The sequence below is a fragment of the Lycium barbarum genome, unplaced genomic scaffold, assembly GCF_019175385.1.
Source record: "Lycium barbarum isolate Lr01 unplaced genomic scaffold, ASM1917538v2 unchr_scaffold_11, whole genome shotgun sequence".
Classification (NCBI taxonomy): domain Eukaryota; kingdom Viridiplantae; phylum Streptophyta; class Magnoliopsida; order Solanales; family Solanaceae; genus Lycium; species Lycium barbarum.
In genome coordinates this window covers 209,525-231,383 of record NW_026843418.1, presented here as the reverse complement: position 1 = coordinate 231,383, position 21,859 = coordinate 209,525, and the positions used below count along the sequence as shown (strand labels likewise).

Sequence of the window (21,859 nt, the reverse complement as noted above, 5' to 3'; positions counted from 1 at the left end):
CTTAAAATAGTCATATTTTCAGTTTACATTTGCATAACCATTTTTTTTTTCACAACGGTGCTTATACACGGTATACAACATGATACACTTACGGTAAATAATGTCTCCATCTTGTATAAAAATGTATATTAATGTATAAGAGGTGTTTATATACACTGTTATACTGTTAAACAAAATTATACAAATTTATACAAAGATGATTGGCCTATAGAGAAACAATGGGCAGAAATAATTGCTGATACAACTCTTGGGGTAACGTATTTTCAACGTTACTTGTGTGAGTTTTGCTACAGATTAGTCCAACTATTGAGGTAAGTGTACTAATGGAACCTAATCTTTTCAGGCGAATAGCCATAATGTGAAATAGTTGCCAAACAAGCTTGTAATAGTTGAAGTAAGTCACAATTTTGCAATGACACTTTGATCCCGTTTGGATTGGTTTAATAGTTGCTTATAAGCTGTTTTCTGCTTTTTTGAGTGTTTGGCTGGCCAGCTTAAAGTCATTTTATGCTTAAAATAAGCTCAAAAAAATAATTGGGCCCATTTGACTTAGCTTATTTAAAGCAGCTTATAAGCTGAAAACAGCGTATAAGCCAAAAAAAAAAATTACACTACCCCAACTTTTTTTTTTAGCTTATAAGCTGCAAACAGCTTATAGGCATAAGCCCATCCAAACAAGCTCTTTGCTTAGATGTCACAAGTACACAAGATTCTATCTGATTGGGGCGGAATTTTTGACCAAAATTGTGCCTTGAAGGTTTATTCTGGTCCTCTAAATATGACCCTGGACATTTTAATCCCCTAAGTTTGTGAAAGTAGAGCACGTTTGGCCCAACAAACAAAATGGACTTAAAAACACTAACGGGGACTACCAGAAAAAAAAAAGTTACTAAACACATGGCAAAAATCGACGATTTTTTTGTTTGTGCCAAAAATCGAGAAAATAAAAAAACCGACCAAGATGAAAATAGATTATTTTAAATAAAAAATTAACTGACCTAGCTGGATCGGTTCTTTAGTCGGTTTATTTAAAAAAATTGATCGGAATTTTATCCAAAATACCGATTGAGCTCGGTTGGTTTCTCGATTTTTTTTTTAATTTTTAAATAAAATCTACCGAGCCCAGTCGGTTAGACTAAAAATATTTTCGCAGAATATTTAAACGATCAAGCTCAGTTGATTTTTTTATTTTCTCAATTCTTAGCGAAAACAAAACCAATCGAGTTTGATTAAAAATTCAAAAAAAAAAAATTGGTTTGAATTTGTTTTGGATCAAAATGATCGAGTCTATCGGTTTTCCAATCGGTCTGAAAGACGGTTGATTTCTTCTGGTCGATCTTGTTGTGATTTTTGGTAGACGCCGTAAGTTTTTAAGTCCATTTTGTTAGTTGGACCAAAGGTGCTCCACATTAGCAAATTTAAGGGACTAAAGCTGCTCAAAGTCATATTTAAAGGACCAAAATAGGCTTACTCCCATAGATAAGGAACAATTTTGGATAAAACCTTAATTGGGGCTTAAACACCCAAATTTTGGAGGAATAGACCAAGCCTTTGGTAATTAAATGATCTTGTGAAGGATTATAATTACAAAACCTTACGAAAAGATATTAGAATCTCCTAAATTATAGAAGATCCACTATCACTTTTAAATTTGGGAAAAGTCCAAATTCGCTCCGAAATTTTGTGAAATAGTCTAACTTTACCCTCTGTTAGTAGTTGAAGTCAAATATATCTTTTTCGTTATAAGATCGGTCCAAATGTGTCCTTGTTCACTAACGGCCGAAGCTTTCTAACACATGGGCCTTTTTCACAAGGAAAAATAATCAAATTTACCCTTGAGAAATGCAAAATGACCTAAATTTTCCCCTCAACTTTGAAGAAGGAAGTTATTGATCCAGCGGCAGCAACATTATCTTCGTCAATCCTCAGAATCTCCAACAGCAATGTCTTTATCCCTCATATGCTCAAGCCTCAAATCATCCCAAATGAAACTCGAACAATGAGCCATTGCACCACCAATGTAAATTTTCACCTCTACAGGAACTCCACTGGCACAACTCAATAATCCCTTCTAAAATCATTACTGTTATTTTAGAGCTCCATATCAAACTCATAATGGTAATACTATAACAGTCAAGGTGGGGTTATAGTGGTTGAGGGCCCGTGGTCTTACAATAAAGATAAAATGGTGACAGAGAAAAATAGAAAATTAACATGAAGGTCTAAGAAAGATTGTTTGAATGGGGTGATTTTTGTATGTTTTTTCTGTTAGTGTGGTCTAAGGCTGTCAAGTGGGTCGGGTGGGCCCGAACCCAGCTCGGGAAACTCGACCCACCACCGGCCCGGCCCAAACTCATTAAGAGGTGTAAGGGGTTGGGCTAGGTGGGATTTATTAGGGGGTTGGGCCGGACAAGATGGACAACCCCCTAACATGGCCCACCAATAACGGTGGGGCACCGGCCCGACCCACTTCAAATTAAAAAAAAAAAAAGATAAGTACTACATTTATTACTAATAATAAATATATTAAAAACATTGTATCCCAATAAATTAGGAGTCTCTTTTTACGGAGCACTTTAGTTTTCTTTAAAATTGTATTTTAAAGCTAGACAATCTTATTTTCTCAATAAAATTCCATTAGCATGTCATATATACTATGGATACGTAGATTATATCAAATATAATACTCCCTCCGTTTCAATTTACGTGAACGTATTTCTTTATTAGTCCGTGCTAAAAAGAATGACCCCTTTCTATATTTGAAAACAATTTACCTTTATGCAATGATTTATAGCTACAGAAAATATATGTGACTTATTTAACACCACAAGTTTGAAAGTCTTCTCTTCTTTCTTAAACTTTGTGTCTAGTCAAATAGATATATCTACATAAATAATTTAAAATAAAACTTAAAACTTAAATTGATAACATTGCGACTTCAAAACATACAAACTTGAACGGTGAAATATTGCAAATCAAAAGTTCAAAACATACAAATTAAACATCTAACATCGATGGACAAATTTAAAGAAGAGATAAACTTCAAAGTTCAATTTCGTGCCTTTTCACAAGTGTCTACACAACACACCGGTAACCCCCTCCCCCCCCCCCCCCCCCCCCCCCACACACACACCCAAAATAAGCTAATACGCGGCGCTCCAGACTTGTGGAGATATATGTCACCACAATGTTGATATTTAACATGTTCCTCGTTTACTCGCTCAAAATGCATCCACACCGCACTTGAAGTTGATCTTCGAACTCGAGGAGAAGGTGGAGGTGGAGAATTATCTATGGAAGTTGAAAGTAGTAATGTACACTAGTTGAATAGCAAATTTAGATAAAGAGAGAATTGTGGAAGAATTGTGTGAAAATGAAGAAGAATGGAGGGGTATTTATAGTTTGAAAATATGACCAAAGTGTAGTTATTCATAAATTTAGGGGTTCAAATAAAATTGGCAACGATTAGTTTTTTAAATTTACGACGGCTAGCTTTTTGAATTTGACAACGAGTAAACTTTTTTTAGTTTAACAATTTTATCATTAGATGTAAATGTTAATTTTATTATTATTAGTAAATGTAAATGTCTATTTTTGTATTAGAACTTACAAAAAAAAAATGCCTGGCACACTAATTAAATAAATCAATGGGCAGTCTTGGTCCTATTGAAAATACTAGTAAAAATCCAAATTGAAAAGTGAAAAACAAACCAACTGGGGTATTGGTCATGGACTAAAAGATATTTTAGAAGCTCATAAAGGTCCATTTACAGGTCAGGGCCATAAAGGTCTATATGAGATCTAAAAAACCTGGCTCGGCCCGATTAGCCCTAGGTGTAGCCTTTATCCGGGTAGGGGCTGGGTCGGACACCCTTTTTCCTCCCCAATCCTGGCCCCTAACCCGGCTCCTTAACAACGGCCCGGCCCGGCCCGACCCACTTGACAGGCTTAGTCCGGTCTAGGTGAAATAGTGATGGAGTACTGATGGTCTTCCGGTGGCGTTTTAAAGGGCTAGAGAGAATAAATTAATGTGGAGCTTGAACTGATTTATAGTAAGGCTTGTTCATGGAGCTTGAACTAACTTATAGCAACGCTTGTTAGAACCGTGACACAGTTATGGAGTTTCAGTTTGTAGAAGTTGAAGCTCTAGGATATTGTCCTTGGGTTTGAAAGAGGTATAATGAGTGAAATAATTGTTTTCACGTTATTTATTATTATTCATTCATATACCTATTTCAAGCTTCACAAGGAGTTTGATTCTTTAAAAGTTTAAACTTCATGAATCGTTTTTGGAAGTTGACCTAAAAAAAATATTGAACTTATGAATTGTAACTTTTCGAACTCCACCGTAAAAAAAAAACCTAAGGAAAGTGTTTCCTTTCACGAAACTAGATTAGCCGAATTAACCTAAAAATGTAATTTTTATTTTCTTTCATTCCTTTTTTTACATAGTATAAAAGTCAGCAAGGTGTTAATATTAAAAAGGTTGGCCATTGCCTAGGAAAATATTAATGCAGAAAATTGACTAGGTATAGGATAAAAGTCAGCAAGGTGTGAAACTGTGAATATTAAAAAGGTGGGCCATTGCCTAGGAAAATTTTAATGCAGAAAATTGACTAGGTGAAGAAAAGTATAAAGTTCCAAATTATTGTCACGATGCTTTAGGTAAACGCCTAAAATAGGTGGGCCATTGTTTTGGAAAATTAAAGGTGGAAAAAAGTACTAGGGATACTTCCAAGTTAATCGTCATCGTCTCACTCCCGTCATCGTCAATACCTATGCACGGACGTAGCTTTTATAATATGGAGCAAGTAAAATTAAGTAATCTTGATCTAAATTCTGTATATGTATTAAGATATCAATTAAATATATATAAAAAAATTAATGCACAATCTAATTACTAGCACTTGATCCGGTCACAGAATGGAGAATGCACAAAGTTCAAATCTTTGTGACAATACTAACCTGTTTGTGCAAGCTTTTCAGAAACTAAAAATGCTTATATTAGAAAGATTAGGAGTTTGATCAAACTTTTATGAAAAATATAAATGCTTTTGCATAGCAGCAAAAGTTGTTTTTCAGAAATTTTAAAAGCTAAAAAAATAACTTACCTAACGAAGCATTTCTAGAACCGTTGACAAAAGACAAGTTATTGTTCTAATATTGTATATAAAATTGAGTAGCACAATACAAACTGATTTGAAAAATATTTTTGAAATAAATTACTGTTTAAAACAAGCAAATTTTAAAAATTTGACCGAATACTGTATATGCCATTACTTCTCAGCAAAACATCAGCTGCCTCATAAAGCCTAAAGGTACAAATCTTGACTGGAAACAACCGAGTCTTCTGATTCTTTCTTACACCATCAACTTTGTCAGTACCATATCTTCACACATAACTCTGTTAAATAAATAAAAAATCAGAGAATGTCACATAATTCAAAAAACTAAACAAAGATTTTAACATACCATGATGTTAAACTACTTCAATATTTTGTTATGTTGTATGATTTTATTTTTCGGCCAGATTAATGGCCAAGCATTTTTCTGCCCAAACACAACTTCTTACAGTCCCAACAGCACTTACAGCTCTAATCTCAAAGCCCTCTTATCATCTTTGTCCTCTAATTCTTCGAGGCCTAACGGATTTTACAACTCCACAGAAGGTCAAGCTGGGTCCGATATAACGTATGGCCTGTTTTTATGCAGGGGAGACGTTTCCCCTGACGATTGTCAAAATTGCATTTCAACAGTTGCTAAAGAAATAAGCTCAGAAAATTATTGTCCCAACGGAAAAACTGCTGTCCTTTGGGTCGACCAATGCCTAGTACGTTACTCAAATGGACCTATCTCTGGTACGTCGAGGATTTATCCTTGGTTTAATACCCAGACTGTTAGTGAACCACAAAGGTTCTTGTCACTCATTGGAAATTTGACGGATGAATTAGCAACTATGGCTGCAAATGTAAATAATCGTTCGGGGAAAAAATTTGCTGCTAAAGAAGCAAATTTTTCGTCACTTGAGAGAGTTTATACATTTGCACAGTGCGTACCCGATCTCTCTAATTCGTCTTGTGAAAATTGCCTGAGAACTGCCAGAGGGTATTTGGCGAGTGGTGGTGCTAGAGGCGGTAGAGTTCTGGCTCCGAGTTGTACCGTTAGGTATGAGTTGTACCCTTTTTACAACATTACTGCATTCGCGCCACCACCTGCACCACCAGTTCGTGGTTCTCCTCCACCTTCTTCGCCCGGTTCTACAGGCAGCGATAGAGGTAATTTCTTCACACGCCCTATTCTCCAATTGAGTGGTTAAATCCAGGGGCGGATATAACTTTTGTTTACGGGTTCATCTGAACCCATAACTTTTGGCACGAAGTATAAATATATATGTAAAAACCTATTAAGATATCAAGAAATGTTATATCTGTTCCTATACTTTTAACGGCACAATGAGTATACTATTAAGAATCTAAAAACTTGAACCCATTAAATATAAATCCTGGATTTGCCTCTGTTAAATCACTTGATTGAACTGAATTTGCACTTTTTTCAGCTTTACATGATCTTAAGTTTGCGAGAGTCCTATGATCCTCCTAGACTTGCTCAAAGTTGAATTATTACCCACTTATTTGCTGGTGTGAACAGAGAGTGCATTTAATCAACACGAGGCGCGTGAGAAGTCAAAGCAAGACAAAAAAATTACGTCTTATTGCCGGAAAACACCATATTCGCTGAAAAACCAAATCAGCAAGATCCATACTTTGAACAAGTCGCGGGGAAGGGGGGGTTATCATTGAAGAAATGGGACAAGTTGAAAGGGGAATCATGTATTCTCCCTTTCTGTAACAAAATTTAGTTTTATGATGATAGTACCTTTAGATGCATGACCAACCGTGAAATTGACCCTGATCACCGTGTTCATTCTGGATACCAAGTGGTTCTCTCCTTGTAAAATGGTCATAAAAATAAAAATACTTGATAACAACCATGAATGCTAGTTCCTTGTTTGTTTTGAGGGTGTAATGCATAAACAAGACCCCAAACTTGGACTATTGCAAGTATACCCTCCAAATTTGGTTATGCACAAGCAAAGGTGAATCCGGGATTTCTAGAACATGGGTGCACCACTTAAAAAAGAAGGAAAAATGTATTAAGTAGGGATTGATCCCTAGTTCTCTAGGTAAATAACTCAACCTTCAACCAAGTGCACCATATCACCTTCTTATAGGACGGGTTCAGCAGTTTATATTATACCAATTTTAGAAAATATACACATAAAATACCTACTTTTATGGAGAGAACATGAGTTCACGTGCCCAAAATTTTGTATACAAATTCGCGTCCGTGCACAAGTAGGCACCTCAACTTGTATAAAGTTGAACACATAAACAAAAATGCTGACGTGGCACTGACATGACACATAAATTTTGAACATTTCTAGATGATCATTTTGTAAGTTAGAGTGTTCAACTGACAAAGTGGAGACAGGTTGAGGTGCCTACTTGTTCACACTCAAAGTTGGAGGGCATACTTGCCAGCGGAGACCAAGTTTGAGGGCCTGTCATGTATTATGCCTTGTTTGAGACTATATTTCTATCTGCTCTATCCAATATAAATGAACAGATTTAAGTATAATTTTTTAGTAAAATTTTGTCTATTTGATGCAGGAAAGGGGGGAATTTCATCTGGCGTAATCGTTGCAATAGTCGTTTCAATTGCTGTTTCAATTCTACTCTTCATATTTGGTTTCTGTTGGCTAAGACGTAGAGCATCGCACGACTTCAATGTTGTGGAAGATACGAAAGGTGAAGTGACATAACTACGACATTACTATATACACAGTATAATATTTCAATGAATGATGTTCAACTGAGCACCCTTCTCGAAATTGTAACTCCACCCCTGGGACTTATTGTCTCTAATGGTCAGCTACTGAAACTTTCGGACTTTCTTTGTTTGTCTAGATGCAGATGAAATTTCAACAGCTGAATCCTTGCAATATCAATTGAACACTATTCGAGCTGCCACGACTAACTTCTCAACCGACAACAAAATTGGTGAAGGCGGATTTGGTGTTGTCTACAAGGTGAAGTCAGTTTTTAGGACATGCTTGGGTGTGTTTGGTATGCTGGAAGTTATTTTCCAAGAAAACAATTTCTACAAGAAAGTCGTTTTCTACGTATTTGGGTTACCAGATAAAAAGGGGGAAAATAATTTCCCTCACTTATTGGCAGAAGTTATTTTATCTTACAACTATTTAACTTTTAATTTCATCTTACTTGTCCTACTAACACTTAGACGTTATTATTAATATTTAGGACTCAAAAATTTTATTAAAACACTCTCAAAAAATATTTTCCACTCACCAATTACCGGAAACATTTTCTAGGGACATATGTTCTATTTTTTAAGAAAAACATTTTCCATGTAAAAGGACGCCCTCGTAGCAAACACACCCCTTATGTTTGCCAACTCACTCCATCTTCCAGTGTATTTTAGCTTGTAATGGCTTCTAATTATGTACACTCAGGGTAAACTTCCTAATGGACAAGAGATAGCTGTGAAGAGGCTATCGAGAAGTTCAGGGCAAGGCATAGAAGAATTTAAGAATGAGATCGTGTTGATCGCCAATCTTCAACACAGAAATTTAGTGAGACTACTGGGATATTGCTTTGAAGGAGAGGAAAAGTTACTTGTCTATGAATTTGTCCCCAACAAAAGCCTCGACTATTTCTTATTCGGTTGGTTTCAATCTTGTAACTTTCATTTTTATATATTCTTCTTGTTGCTATAATTGCCTATGAGCCGAGGTCTTTCGGAAACAGCCTCCCTACCTTCCAAGGTAGGATTAAGACCTGCGTGCACTCTACCCTCCCCAGACCCCACATTGTGGGATTTCACCGGGTATGTTGTTGTTGCTATAATTGCCTATATATGTGGAAACAACCTCTTGCGGAAATGCATGATAAGACTGCGTACAATAAACAATGTGGTACGCGTCTCCAGGATTTTCACTAGAGGAGGTAAAACTATAAAGAAGTATATATACGCAGTGTCCGGGCAATTCAACATATAGTATTTATACATTGAAAAAGATGTTTCGACCTATCTACACAGTGCAATTTTCCAGCGAAGTGTAGTCAATTGACTCCCAGCGGACAAGGGTAGCTCCATCCTTTCTTGGACCGCTCGCATAGAGTGAACTTAGTACATCAGACTACTTTATTTTCTTTTTAACCAAAGATGCATTTTCATTTTCTAGTGAAAATCTAGCTTCTGCAATTTACATACTATATATAGTTTACCTAGAGTGATAAGACTGTTACCTCATTAGGATTGGTAAGGTAAGGTCTTGCCTTCCTTGCTTGTTCTTCTCCTATTTGAGTACTCTTTTTTATTATTAACAAAACAGGCCACTAGACGCATTGTCTAGTGGTATAAACTCACTTAAAAGGGAAAAAAAAGTTGTCATTGCATATTTTCTCAATTCCAACAGTTACACAGTTGGCTTATACATCATCTTTTTGCCTAATTAACAAATTTGTTTCTGTTGAACTTCTAGATCCTGAAAAACAGCAGCTACTGGATTGGTCGAGACGTTACAGGATTATTGGAGGGATTGTGCGTGGACTACTTTACCTTCATGAGGATTCTCGCCTAAGAATTATACACCGTGACCTCAAAGCAAGCAATATATTGTTAGATGCAGAAATGAACCCCAAAATATCAGATTTTGGAATGGCAAGAATATTTGGAATTGATCAAAGTGAAGAAATAACAAGCAGGATTGTTGGAACATAGTAAGTTCTTAAACTACGTTGATATATCATATTTTCCTGTCTTTTCCATTAAATCATTCAACATAGGCACACTTGCTATTTCTACATTGGAACCTCTTAAGACTTATTCCTTTTAAATATCCTTTTTCTGGCTAACCTTCATGCTTGTTTGTTGTGCTATATATAGTGGTTACATGTCACCGGAGTATGCTATGCACGGACAATACTCTGTTAGATCCGATGTTTTCAGCTTTGGTGTTCTACTTTTAGAGATCATAAGTGGAAAGAAGAATAGTACATTTTACCAATCAGATGGTGCTGAAGATCTTCTTAGCTATGTAAGTTTACATTCACAACTACTGTATCTTTATCATGATAGTCCTATTATAAAGGGACAAAGTTCATCGTTACGTTTGTCCTCTGCTTACCTTTCTGTCCATAAGAGTTCCGCATTTCATCCCGTATGCCTTCCCTCAACGGCTATCCAACTTGGCTCTGACATTTTCCAATTGCCATGGTAGAGCCACATAGATAAATGAAAGATCTAAATTTACCCCTAGACTATATCAACTTGTTCTATATATACTCTCACCAATAATTTAAAGTGCGTGCCCTTGAACCATTTAAAAAGCCAGATATGCCCTAAACAATTGAAAAAGGTCCAAATATACTCCACATGGCTTTGATCGTAGCAACAAAATCAAGACAATTTTCCACGATGGAAAACCGTTAATAGGAGGTACATTTGACGAAAGATAACAATGAGGCTGTGGGGGAGCAATGAGTCGAAAGGTAAATGGAGGGCATATTATAATATAAATTGCAAAATTTAAAGGCATATTTGGACCTTTTCCTTATTATATATACATGCAAAGTTTGCTAGACAAATACTTAAATGCTAATTTTTTATCGTTGATTGATAAATCTTGTAGGTTTGGAAGAATTGGAGAGACGGCACGCCATTGAACATAATGGATCCAACATTTGGAGAGTCATACTCAAGAAATGAAGTGATACAGTGTATACATATTGGATTGTTATGTGTTCAAGAAGATGCTAACGAAAGACCTACGATGGCATCCGTGGTGCTCATGCTTAATAGTTACTCCGTCACCATGCGAGTGCCTCAAGAACCTGGATTCTTCTTTCACAGTCGAACAGAGATACTACCGAAAGGGCTAGAGTCGGATCAATCTACAAGCAAGTCAATTCCATTGTCCATCAATGACGTATCCATTACAGAATTAGAGCCAAGATAGATGGATATAATGATGGAGTTTTAAGTTTACCATCTAGTGGGAACACCTACTGACACCGTGACACGGGTCAACTTAACCTGATGGTGTAAGAAATTCATATAATGTCTTGTCTTCTATATGTAATATAGAGGAATAAGGTGATTGAATACTTAAGTTTACCATCTAGTGGGAACACCTACTGACACCGTGACACGGGTCAACTTAACCTGATGGTGTAAGAAATTCATATAATGTCTTGTATTCTATATGTAATATAGAGGAATAAGGTGATTGAATACTAGCTAAGAGAGTTATATTCCCAATTTCCCATGCGATTGGAGTGTTGGTTCATGATGCATTTATTAAGTGTTTCATTCAACAAACAACAGTAGGTGTTAAAGATTTAAATTCTGTTGGAGGGTTTGTCAGTGGAAAATCTTTAAATCTACATCCAAAAACATCTAGACTACATCTTCGCTCAGCAGAAGAGCCTATTAACACTACCGAAAAAACGTCTCTTTATGGCGGTTGGTTCCTTCATTGCGCGGCGGTTCAAACTGCCGTTGTATAAAAATAGCGACGGTTTGGACCTGCTAGAATAGCGGCTATAAACTGTTATACAGATGCATTTCATTTTTATGTAACTCTGGTTTGTAACTCACCTAAAATTTCTTAAAACTGAGATCAAGAATCCTCTCTAGCAGCAGTTTATTTTATTTAGCGAAGCTTTTACCCCCATCTAACTGCACTTTTTTAGCAGCGGTTTAGGTTCATTTACAGCGCTTTAACCCACAAAATAAAAAATACAATAGAGGCGGTTTGTATTTCAATTCGCTGTGGTTTAACCCAATTTTTTAAAAAAGAATTTGCCTGCTGACACAAACTAAAAAGAGTAATTGTTTTATTTTTACATATTCCAACCTTTAGCAACATAGCAATTAAGCAGCAAAACAACTTTTCAAAGTATTCAACCAACTCACACATTCAGATTAAAATATAATATTCAAACTTTCAACAAATGTATTGATTTGTATTGATGGTTCCAGGAAAATAAAATTCACTACTAACAAAATAAGCAACTGAAATCCATCACAAGCAAAATCCACGGTTCCAAAAAAAAACAAAGTTCACAGCTAACAAAATTAGAATTGAAATCCATCACAAGCAAAATCCAAGTTGAACAGCATGATTAGCATCACGTGGGTATCAAGATTTGGATGGAGAAGACCTGTTTAAAGCCTGAAAACATAAACATAAAAACAAATATGAACAATAAACTACCTGTTTCTTAAAGTTGTTTTCTAGTTTCTATAGACTTTTCAAACACTCTCTCCACAAATGTACACATGCCCTTTTATGAGTAACTCATATTTTCCACGAAAAAACAAATAAGCAACAATAAACTAGCAATCACACAAAAAGAGAAAATAAAAATATATCAGCTTGATAGCATATTAGGAAAGGCCAATTTACTATAAGTAAAAAGATAGTATGATCTTTATAATATCAACTGGTGGTTTGATGTGTTTAAACAACAGAGGATGAACAAGGGTAGGATCGAGGCTCACTGAAGCTGAAATAGAACAACTGATGGAAGCAGTAAGAATTTATAATATGTTTACCATATAAACAAGAACATTATAGATTTATAGTCCAAATTTAAGATCATTGACACTTAGCTAATATGCATCGGCAGCTTTCCAGTATTTTGACAAGGATAATAAACAGCATCAGCTATCAAATTCAACTCGGGAGAGACAGACAGAAAGAAGGTAAAAACATACCGTCGTAGCACTACCCATATCAGCCAACAATTCCACTCCTTGTTGCACAAAATATCTTGTTAGAAAGTTCTCAAGAGCTCGCCTTCTATATCTCTCACTTTCCACCATTGATTGAAGCTCATGCATCTTCATCTCCTTCATTTTATGATCTCGACAAGCTTGTGTTCAATATACACTATTAATTTTTTTTTGATAATGGTAACAGTAATATACACTATTAATTTGTTGGGCTGTTCTGACAAATACTTGAGTAGGTGTCGGTCCATAACCCACTCCTCGAACTTGACCAGTATGTTCTTTCCCTAGCACTTGTGCAAGTGAATCAACTTATGAAATTTGCTTTGACGAGCCATCCTCTCTATTTCCTCCTACATAAGTTTAGAATTTCAAACACTAAATTAAGAATTTCTATTTTCGGTATATACAATAAGAAAACTGAACATCAATTATAACTTACACCAATAATCTTGGTTGCCGCATTCATATAGGTCTTGTCTTTCCGTTTGTGCGTCAAAGTCCACAACTCTCCTCTACTACGTTTACGCTCCTGCATATTATGACCACAATCATATATTTAAAATTAAACGACCATGAAAAATTTAAAGAATAGAAACAAAGAACTTTAATAGGACGCACAAATGGAAAGACAAGACCTATATGAATGAGGCAGCCAAGATTATTGGTGTAATAAATAATTGATGTTCAATTTTCAAAGTATATGCCTAAAATAGAAATTCTTAATTTAATGTTGAAATACTAAATTTATGTAGGAGGAAATAGAGAGGATTGAAAGTCAGGGCTCGTCAAAGCAAATTTCAGAAGTTGATTCACTTGCACACGTGCTAGGGAAAAAGCACGCTGGTCGAGTTCGAGGAGTGGATTATGGGCCGAGACCTACTCAAGTATTTGGCCAAACAGCTCATTGTTTTTTGACGTTAAAAGATCACATCCTATAGTGCCTTCAGGGGGTGCATGTACCATATGCTAAACAAGAGGTAATCAGTTGTAAATCAATTTGAAATGAATAGTAAAAGCAAGAGAATATAATGCTGTTTTAAGTTTGGCATGCAGCTTTGTGCTCTCAAGAAAAGGCTCCATGTAACAAGCCAGTCACAAAAACACATTCTTAATTTCTCCAGCTCTGACTTATGCAGAAGAGGCTTATAAGTGCCAATTATACTCGTCTTTTATGGATCTTCATATACACATTTCTTCTAAGTCTTTTAAGGTAAGCATGACTGTAATGAATATCATGCAATTACAACCACGCAAATGGAGATGTTCGCATTTGTTTGGAATGCAGACCAATGAAAAGGTGCTTGAGCCTCAACCAATGAAATTCGGGGACTCAAGAGTTAATTAGGCAATGATCTCAATGTAAAAAGAATGTATAGCATGTATATATCATAGTAAAACATAAGTTGGCAGAGAATGATTTAGAAGAGGGACTAAATGAAGTTTTGTGTAAACAAACAAAAGAGCACGGGGTTAGAAGCACATTGCAAAAGGCTTCCTTAAGACTTCAAACATAAGCATGAAAAGATAGAGGAGGCACCTATCTCCTAAAGTCCACAGACACAAGCTAGAAATTAAGCATCTTGGATTAAATTCAGATAATAATACGGAAAAGCTTGCTATAGTAACATCTGAAAGTTAAGAAAAAAAGCTTTAATTAGGTGGTAACATCTGAATATGTATGTACAGATTCATAGCTACAATATGGTTCAAGAATTGAAGCTTAAAGAACAGACCAAATAATATGTTACCCGAGTTTTCTTATCCTTGCTGTATTGAAGAAACCAGATCCACTGGTCAGGATCAATTTCACTGGGACGTCTTGCAACATTTTCCTCCAACGTCAATGGCTCTTTATAGAAGCGATGATGGAGATTAAATCTAGTATCTTTCCATTTCTTTCCAATACTCTTCATGATATAGTCTAACTCCGCCTGTGTGAGCTCGCTCACATTGCCGGTCCCAAGCCCGGATAAAGGAGGAGGGTTGCCGAGGGTCAATCGGAAACAGCCTCCCTACCCAGGTAGGGGTAAGGCTGCGTACATCTTACCCTCCCCAGACCCCACTGTTGTGGGATTACACTGGGTAGTGACCACTCTTCATGATATAGTCTCTGAATCGACCATCCTCCACAAGAATCTTTTTCTGCATAAGACAAGATATTATTAAACAAGTCAAACATAAATCATAATACAAAAATAAGACATAAGACAATTCAGTTAAGGACAAATTCAAGCGCATGTATCAAAATACTTAAAAGAAATTTCTAATTATAACCACATAAATTAATTAAAACAGAAATCAAAATACAAAATAATCAATTATTTCGCTGAAAAATTTCAACAATTCCATAACAATAGTGAGAAGAATAATGATAAGCAAAAAACTTAGTGTTTCAAATTGAAAATCTAACTCAAACGCAAGCTCAGCATTAACAGGAATTAGTGTGCATGTACGAATCGGAGTATCGTACATGAGTAATTTTTTTTTTTGGGGGGATAATTCAAATTGAGTAACTTTAATGCAAGATGCATATGTACTCCCTTGAAGAATACACTGCAATGAAACTTAGCTAGCGTTTGGCCATAAATTTTGGATCAGATTTTGAAAATTTATCTTCAAATTTCTGTTTGACCATGAAATTTGATCAGATTTTGAAATATTTTCAAGTTCCAAAAACTGGAGAAATTTCACATTCGCTCACAAAACTTCAAAAAAAAAAATTCCAAATAAAATGCATGTCCAAACACAACTTCAAGTTCCAAAAATCACAACTTCAAAAACTCAAATTTTGAAATTGAAAATTTTCAAGTTTTGAGTTTCAATTTCAAAATTTATGGCCAAACAGGAGCTAAGCTCATCAAAAGGGAGCAAAATCAACTTTAATTACACTGCAATTTCAGATAATCACAACTACTCACCACCAACAACAACATACTCGGTGAAACCATACAAAGTGGGGTCTGGGGAGGGTAGAGTGTACTCAGACCTTACCCCTACCTTGGAAGGTAGAGAGGTTGTTTCTGATAGACTCTCGGTACAAGGGCAAGCAATTCAAAGCAGTATAAAAAGTCACGACAAAATACTATAAAAAAAACATGATAAAGCTGTCTAAAAAAGAGGGGCAAAAAAAAAAGGAGCCAACTACCACAAATGAATACGATAATCGAAGTACAAGAAACAACTATATAGTAGCAGAAATCAACGGGAAAGAAACTAGAAGAGTAATACTACGATGACTAGTATGAACACAACTACTCACCAAAAGGGAGAAAAATCAACTTCAATTACACTGCAAATTCAAATAATCACAACTACAATAACTACCGCATTGCAACACTCTCATTAGCTAGGGTTAAACAAAACAAAAAAAGTTCGAACCCGAATACCGGCCGATTATGTCAAAATTGTAGGCCTCTACATACATACCAACATATACATGTAAAATTGCGGAAATTCCTATATAACCTTGCATCTATGTATACATGTATGTATCGGAGGAAAAAAAATCCTAAATAACATTGCATCTATTTATACATAGCATCAACATATACATATACAAATCAGCCAAAATAATAATAAATGCAAGCACTAACTGAAAAATTAAGCAAAAATTTCACTCAAAACAAAGCACGAAATGAAAAATTAAGCAAAAAAATCACTCAAAACAAAGTACGAAATGAAAAATTAAGCAAAAACCTCACTTAAAGGTAAAGCAAGCAAAGCATTTTGGGTGAAATTTGGAGAGCTATTTGAGATTTGGGGATATATAATATATATTCTTTCTCTTATATTCTCTTACTAGTGGCTTTTGAACCTAGCTCAAAACTAAGATTGAAAGTTAAAATTGTAATTATTTTTATTTTTTTTCTTCTTTATGACGTTAAGTTATTAAAAGATTAATTTGATATTTTTTGCAAACTCTAGCATGAGCCCAAAACAAAGATTAAAATTTAAATTTGTAATTTTTTTTAATTGTTTTCCCGCTCTTAGTCACATTAACTAATTTAAAGATTAGTTGATATTTTCTGGAAACTCTTAAAAAGTAAAGGCTTTTCATATATTTAAATTGTATAAAAATATTTGAAAATTGAACAAAAAATATTTTTTCCCTCTTAATTTAGACCTTTTTTTTTTTTACCTTCAAACAAATACATGACATAAATCCTCTTAATTTTTTAACAACATTCAATATGAACTATAACATTTTCTTCCAAAAAAAAAAAAAAAAAAAAAGATAGTTTGGTTCTAGAGACACCAATTAGATATGATATATTTATTCTTTTGCTGAGATTTTAATGAGGTCACTTATAAACAAAGATAACTTTCAAATAAATAAAAATAAAATTGCATACTTTGCAAATGTTTGTAGATGTTAATTCAATTATATACAAAGTATATTGAAAAGATGAAGAAAATTAATTAGTTTTCTTAATATAATTAAATTTTCCTTTTACTTTCTAAAAAATTTCGTGATGAGAAAATGACATTTTTTTCCTTTTGTTAGTTTAAATGGTACATTATTTTATAAAATGTACATTTTAATTATTTTCTCAAACACAAATGAAGATTCAACGCCTCATGATTCATTTAATCATGTTTCCCTATGCTAACAAACACCTCCTAACATATTTTTTTACCCGCATGAAAAAAATGATACTCAAAAAAATATAAAAATTTTACTCCCTTTTGTCACAAGACGTTTGACATTAATACTGCTGGAAAACTAAAAATTGTTTCATTAACTACATATTTTTCAAAGATGTTCTCAACATTTAAGCTACTCCATCAAGTTCATATTATAATTTCTTTTTATGTAATTTTTAAGTGTAAATATATTTTAAAAAAATATATTTATGAATTCATACCAAAAATTGAACTGACTGACCGCGTGGTACGGCTTGCATTTGTTTTTTAGGTGAATGCGGTATAAACTACAACTTACATTGTTCGTTATGCATAGAATGATTGAAATATAATTAAATATGCGTGCATCAAATTTAAAAAATAACAAATCATAATACACCAAATAATATCCAAAAGAGAAAGTTAATTTCTTAAACAAGAACGATGTGGGTAAGCAACGTACAAACAAACAAAACATGTCGATGAAAAGATTCAAATTTCAGTATTTTTAACAAATGATTAGATAAAAATAAATATTTTAGGTAACAATATCTTATCCAAATGAAGACCAATGTTATCTATTAAATTTTCAAAGTTTCACACTGAACAATTAAAGAGCTGTTAATTAGAGAAATTTTAATTTTTGTGCGCAATTCATGTTTTAGTTAAGGTAACTGCAAATGTGGTGCATTCTCTCATTCAAATTATGCATAGTGACGTGTTTTTTTAATGACATCATCACAATTCATAATTCTTAAGCATTTTAAGAGGGCCTTAAAATTTTCTAAATTTACCAAAATTGGTGTGGCACCTTAAGTAATAAAGAAATAAAGTAGGAGTAAAAATAAGGCATATGAAGAAGTTATGGTACATCTCCCATTAACTTCAAACAAGTTAGTCAAAGGAATTTTCTATAATAAAAAAAGGCTTGAAAGTGCCTTAATATTTCTAAAATACTCCATAGTAGAGGAAACAATAAAAGACAAATATAGGGGTAAATTTGAAAGAGAAAATCTTTAGTTGGTAATCATTAATTGTAATGTAACTAAGGACTCTAACTAAGTACTGTCAAAAAGTTAGATTAGTCCTTATTATATATACTAAGTAATTAGAGATTTGGGATTTTGGGGTTTTACCTGTCTGTTTCATGGTCTGCTCATGTCATATATTCTTACCATTTCAGTTTATTCTTTAGTAAATTCACATAGATGAAGTAACTTAATTGGCTAGCAAAAGGAGTTTCTATAGCCATCGTTCAATTTTTAGGAGTTGTGGACTAATTTGCCCTTTAGGAATACATATACAACTTTCCAAAAATGTGGGGCCCTATTTAACTTTAGTTGGTGGCTTTTGATTTGTAATGACCACATGGCTAAGGTAGGAGTAGGCATGGTATGGTATGGTATTTGAAAGTTCAGTATAGTAATTTTGGATTTTGGTTTCTAAAAAGACCATACCATTATCATACTAAATTAATTCGGTATAGTTCGGTATTTTTAAGTTCGATTTTGGTATTTTGCGGACGGTAAATCGGTATCATAGTTTGATCAACTGACTTGCATACTCATATGGTAGAGAATTATGACTTCGACTACTCAAAAAACGTCTCAATCATATTGTACTAACATCTTACACATGAAAATATATTCAAAAGAAAATACAAACAATTACCTTCGTAAATCAATTACACAAAAAGGACATTTAAATTAAGATAGAGTTGACAAAGTTCCAAAGTTTAAACAATTAATTTTCTAATAATACCAGTTTATATATTTGTTAGTAATGTAATATTAAGATATATGAATTGTATATGTAACCATTATTTCGGTATGGTATTCGTTACTTATGTATTTTCTTTATGAATACCAAATACCGTATCAAATACCAAACTTTTTTAAAATGCATACCAAATACCGTACCAAATATCATAATACCGAAACAGCGGTATAAAAAATTTCACTTTCGATATGGTAATCAGTATCTACCCTACCATGCGCACCCCTAGCTACAAGGCTGCTTTGGTGATATATCTCTCACCTCAGCTGCCTATAATATAGGAGCAAAACATGGATTGCGAAAGTAATTATATACGCTGAGGTGTTCTTTTGACAGTTTGGAGAAATGATAAAACAGGAAAAGAAATTTAGCCCCATATTTACTTGAGATTTATTTACAACCCTATACTTACGTGAAATTAGGAAAACTGTCCATGACTGGGATAAAAGTTGCACGGTCTCAGTGCTTCTGAAACAATTTTGGAACACTGACAAGTAGATAAAATGAGACTTGCCTTCTAAAGACCGGAACAGTGAGCAAAATGGAGGAAACTAGATTTATCTTAACACTGCAGTCAATGATATTTCTTAATTAATCGCCTAAGGAATAATAGTTTGTGTTTCAAGAGCTTCTTTGGGTGGAGAAAAAATTTACTACATAAAGCACTAATAACAAATGAGGGAAGAACTACAAAAATTCCTAAAAGCTTTTTGAAGGCATCTAATGACAAAAACAAAGATTACAATATTGATTTAAAATGGGTATTAATTTCCCTTACATGGAGAGAAAATGATGAAATGTCACAGATAAGCAAAAACATATAAAGATTTGAAACATAGAAGAAATGAAGGAAGAAATAGAACTTTACCTTTTAGAGTTTTTGTGTAAGAATAGAAGCAAGGAAGAAAATTTAAGAGTGGACGAAGGACTGCCTTTGACATATCTTTTGTTGAAGTTCATTAAAAATATTATTAATTAGGAGAAATGACTAAGTCTGACAACTACAAATTAGATTAAGCTTGAACCTTTACGAAAATCTTAGAAAAATAAATGGAAACTTACATAAATGACTCTATAATTAGAGTTGTTAAAAAACCCGTAGCTATGTTTTGTATATTCACATTTTGTAGCTGGTTTTTAGGTGTATTCGCGGGTATTTGAGTGTATTTAAATTCACTTTCCAGTTGTATTCGTAGCTAAGTTTTAGGTATCCCTGCATGTATTTGAGTCTATTTGAATGTATTTGAATCACTGCTCAACCATATACATATGTATATATATAAATGAAACAGACACAACATATATAAATTAAAAATCCAATTCATTTAGCAAACATACAGCCATAATACAGTCAAAATATGTATTCAGCCATATACATATGTATATAAATATGCATACAATTGTACTCAGCTTTTGCAGTACGTAAACCAAATATTCAAACACATATACACAACTGCATATAGCTATGAAATGAAAATTGCAGCTACGAAATGTAATTAACTTAAATAGTAGTTATTAACCATAAATAGCTCTTAGAGTTAGCTATGCCATGTAAATAAAACTTACACAAATAGCTACCTTTTAATAGCTTCTAACTAGTTATAGCTATAAGTTGAAGATTTACAATTCGTAGCTGCTTTTGACTGTATTTCAGTTGTACATCACATTTTTGAAATACAGAGAAATACAAAACACCTTAGAGTACATTTAGGCTCAATTTTTAGAACATATTTTAAAAAAAAAAAAAATCTGAGAGAAAAAATAGGCTATATTTTTGGAACATAATATTCTTTTCCTTTTCAAATAGTAAGTCAAATTAAATCAACCATACAACAACAACAACCCAGTGAAATCCCACAATGTGGGGTCTGGGGAGGGTAGAGTGTACGCAGACCTTACTCCTACCAAGGTAGGACGGCTGTTTCCGAAAGACCCTCGACTTAATAAAAAAAGCATAAAAAAAGGTCAGAGAAGGCTAAGACAGATAATAGCATAAATCAGAGCACAAGAAATTATACTACGATAATGCGACTACTAATAAGACAGGGTAATGAGACTATCTACTAGCCTTCTACCCTAATCTGGGTCCTCCAAACCCTCTTATCTAAGGTCATGTCCTCGGTAAGCTGTAACTGCGTCATGTCGTGTCTAATTACCTCTCCCCAATACTTCTTCGGCCCTACCCCTACCTCGTCTGAAACCATCCATGGCCAACCTCTCACACCTCCGCACTGGGGCATCTGTGTCTCTCCTCTTCACATGCCCAAACCATCTCGATCTCGCTTCTCGCATCTTGTCTTCCACCGAGGCCACTCCCACCTTGTCCCGAATATCCTCATTCCTAATCCTTTCACTCCTGGTGTGGCCACACATCCATCTCAACATTCTCATCTCAGCAACTTTCATCTTTTGAACGTGAGAGATCTTAACTGGCCAACACTCCGCCCCATACAACATAGTTGGTCTAACCACCACTTTGTAGAACTTGCCCTTAAGTTGTGGTGGCACTTTCTTGTCACATATCACTCCGGAAGCAAGCCTCCATTTCATCCACCCTGCCCCAATACGATGTGTGACATCATCATCAATCTCCCCGCTGCATTGCATAATAGACCCAAGATACTTGAAACTACTTTTC

At 34.4% G+C, this 21,859-nt stretch overlaps 2 protein-coding genes across 6 annotated transcripts; one reads left to right on the top strand and one right to left on the bottom strand.

The window, feature by feature from the left end:
• The first annotated feature begins 5,335 nt into the window (after nt 1-5,335).
• LOC132625610 (cysteine-rich receptor-like protein kinase 10) lies at nt 5,336-11,352 on the top strand. 2 transcript variants are annotated; one of them, XM_060340223.1, is made up of 7 exons: nt 5,336-6,275; nt 7,671-7,808; nt 7,974-8,089; nt 8,534-8,744; nt 9,566-9,803; nt 9,970-10,120; nt 10,715-11,352. In XM_060340223.1, the coding sequence occupies exons 1-7, from the start codon at nt 5,474-5,476 to the stop codon at nt 11,039-11,041; spliced, it is 1,983 nt and encodes a 660-aa protein (XP_060196206.1). In that variant the 5' UTR covers nt 5,336-5,473; the 3' UTR covers nt 11,042-11,352. The 2 variants fall into 2 exon arrangements, with proteins under 2 accessions (XP_060196206.1, XP_060196205.1); XM_060340222.1 differs by having other exon boundaries at nt 7,968-8,089.
• A 606-nt stretch (nt 11,353-11,958) lies between these two features.
• On the bottom strand, nt 11,959-16,652 carry LOC132625612 (uncharacterized). 4 transcript variants are annotated; one of them, XR_009576922.1, is made up of 5 exons: nt 16,524-16,651; nt 14,571-14,964; nt 13,262-13,351; nt 12,805-13,172; nt 11,959-12,259 (listed from the first exon to the last, which is right to left on the bottom strand). XR_009576922.1 is itself a non-coding variant. In XM_060340227.1 (4 exons), the coding sequence occupies exons 2-4, from the start codon at nt 14,733-14,735 to the stop codon at nt 13,107-13,109; spliced, it is 336 nt and encodes a 111-aa protein (XP_060196210.1). In that variant the 5' UTR covers nt 14,736-14,964; nt 16,524-16,652; the 3' UTR covers nt 12,223-13,106. The 4 variants fall into 4 exon arrangements, 3 of the variants coding, with proteins under 3 accessions (XP_060196210.1, XP_060196212.1, XP_060196211.1); XM_060340227.1 differs by having other exon boundaries at nt 12,223-13,172; nt 14,556-14,964; nt 16,524-16,652; XM_060340229.1 differs by having other exon boundaries at nt 12,223-13,172; nt 16,524-16,649.
• Nucleotides 16,653-21,859: the final 5,207 nt, after the last annotated feature.

Bases quoted from the DNA above. Each gene is read 5' to 3' on its own strand.
- LOC132625610 (XM_060340222.1), top strand. From the start codon at position 5,474: ATGATGTTAAACTACTTCAATATTTTGTTATGTTGTATGATTTTATTT. The intron at 7,809-7,967 runs GTGAAGTGACAT...TTGTTTGTCTAG, and splicing joins TGTTGTGGAAGATACGAAAG to ATGCAGATGAAATTTCAACA. The intron at 8,745-9,565 runs GTTGGTTTCAAT...TTGAACTTCTAG, and splicing joins CCTCGACTATTTCTTATTCG to ATCCTGAAAAACAGCAGCTA.
- LOC132625612 (XM_060340227.1), bottom strand. From the start codon at position 14,735: ATGAAGAGTATTGGAAAGAAATGGAAAGATACTAGATTTAATCTCCAT. The intron at 13,352-14,555 runs GTCTGTTCTTTA...CATAATATGCAG, and splicing joins CTCGGGTAACATATTATTTG to GAGCGTAAACGTAGTAGAGG. The intron at 13,173-13,261 runs GTAAGTTATAAT...AAACTTATGTAG, and splicing joins CGGCAACCAAGATTATTGGT to GAGGAAATAGAGAGGATGGC.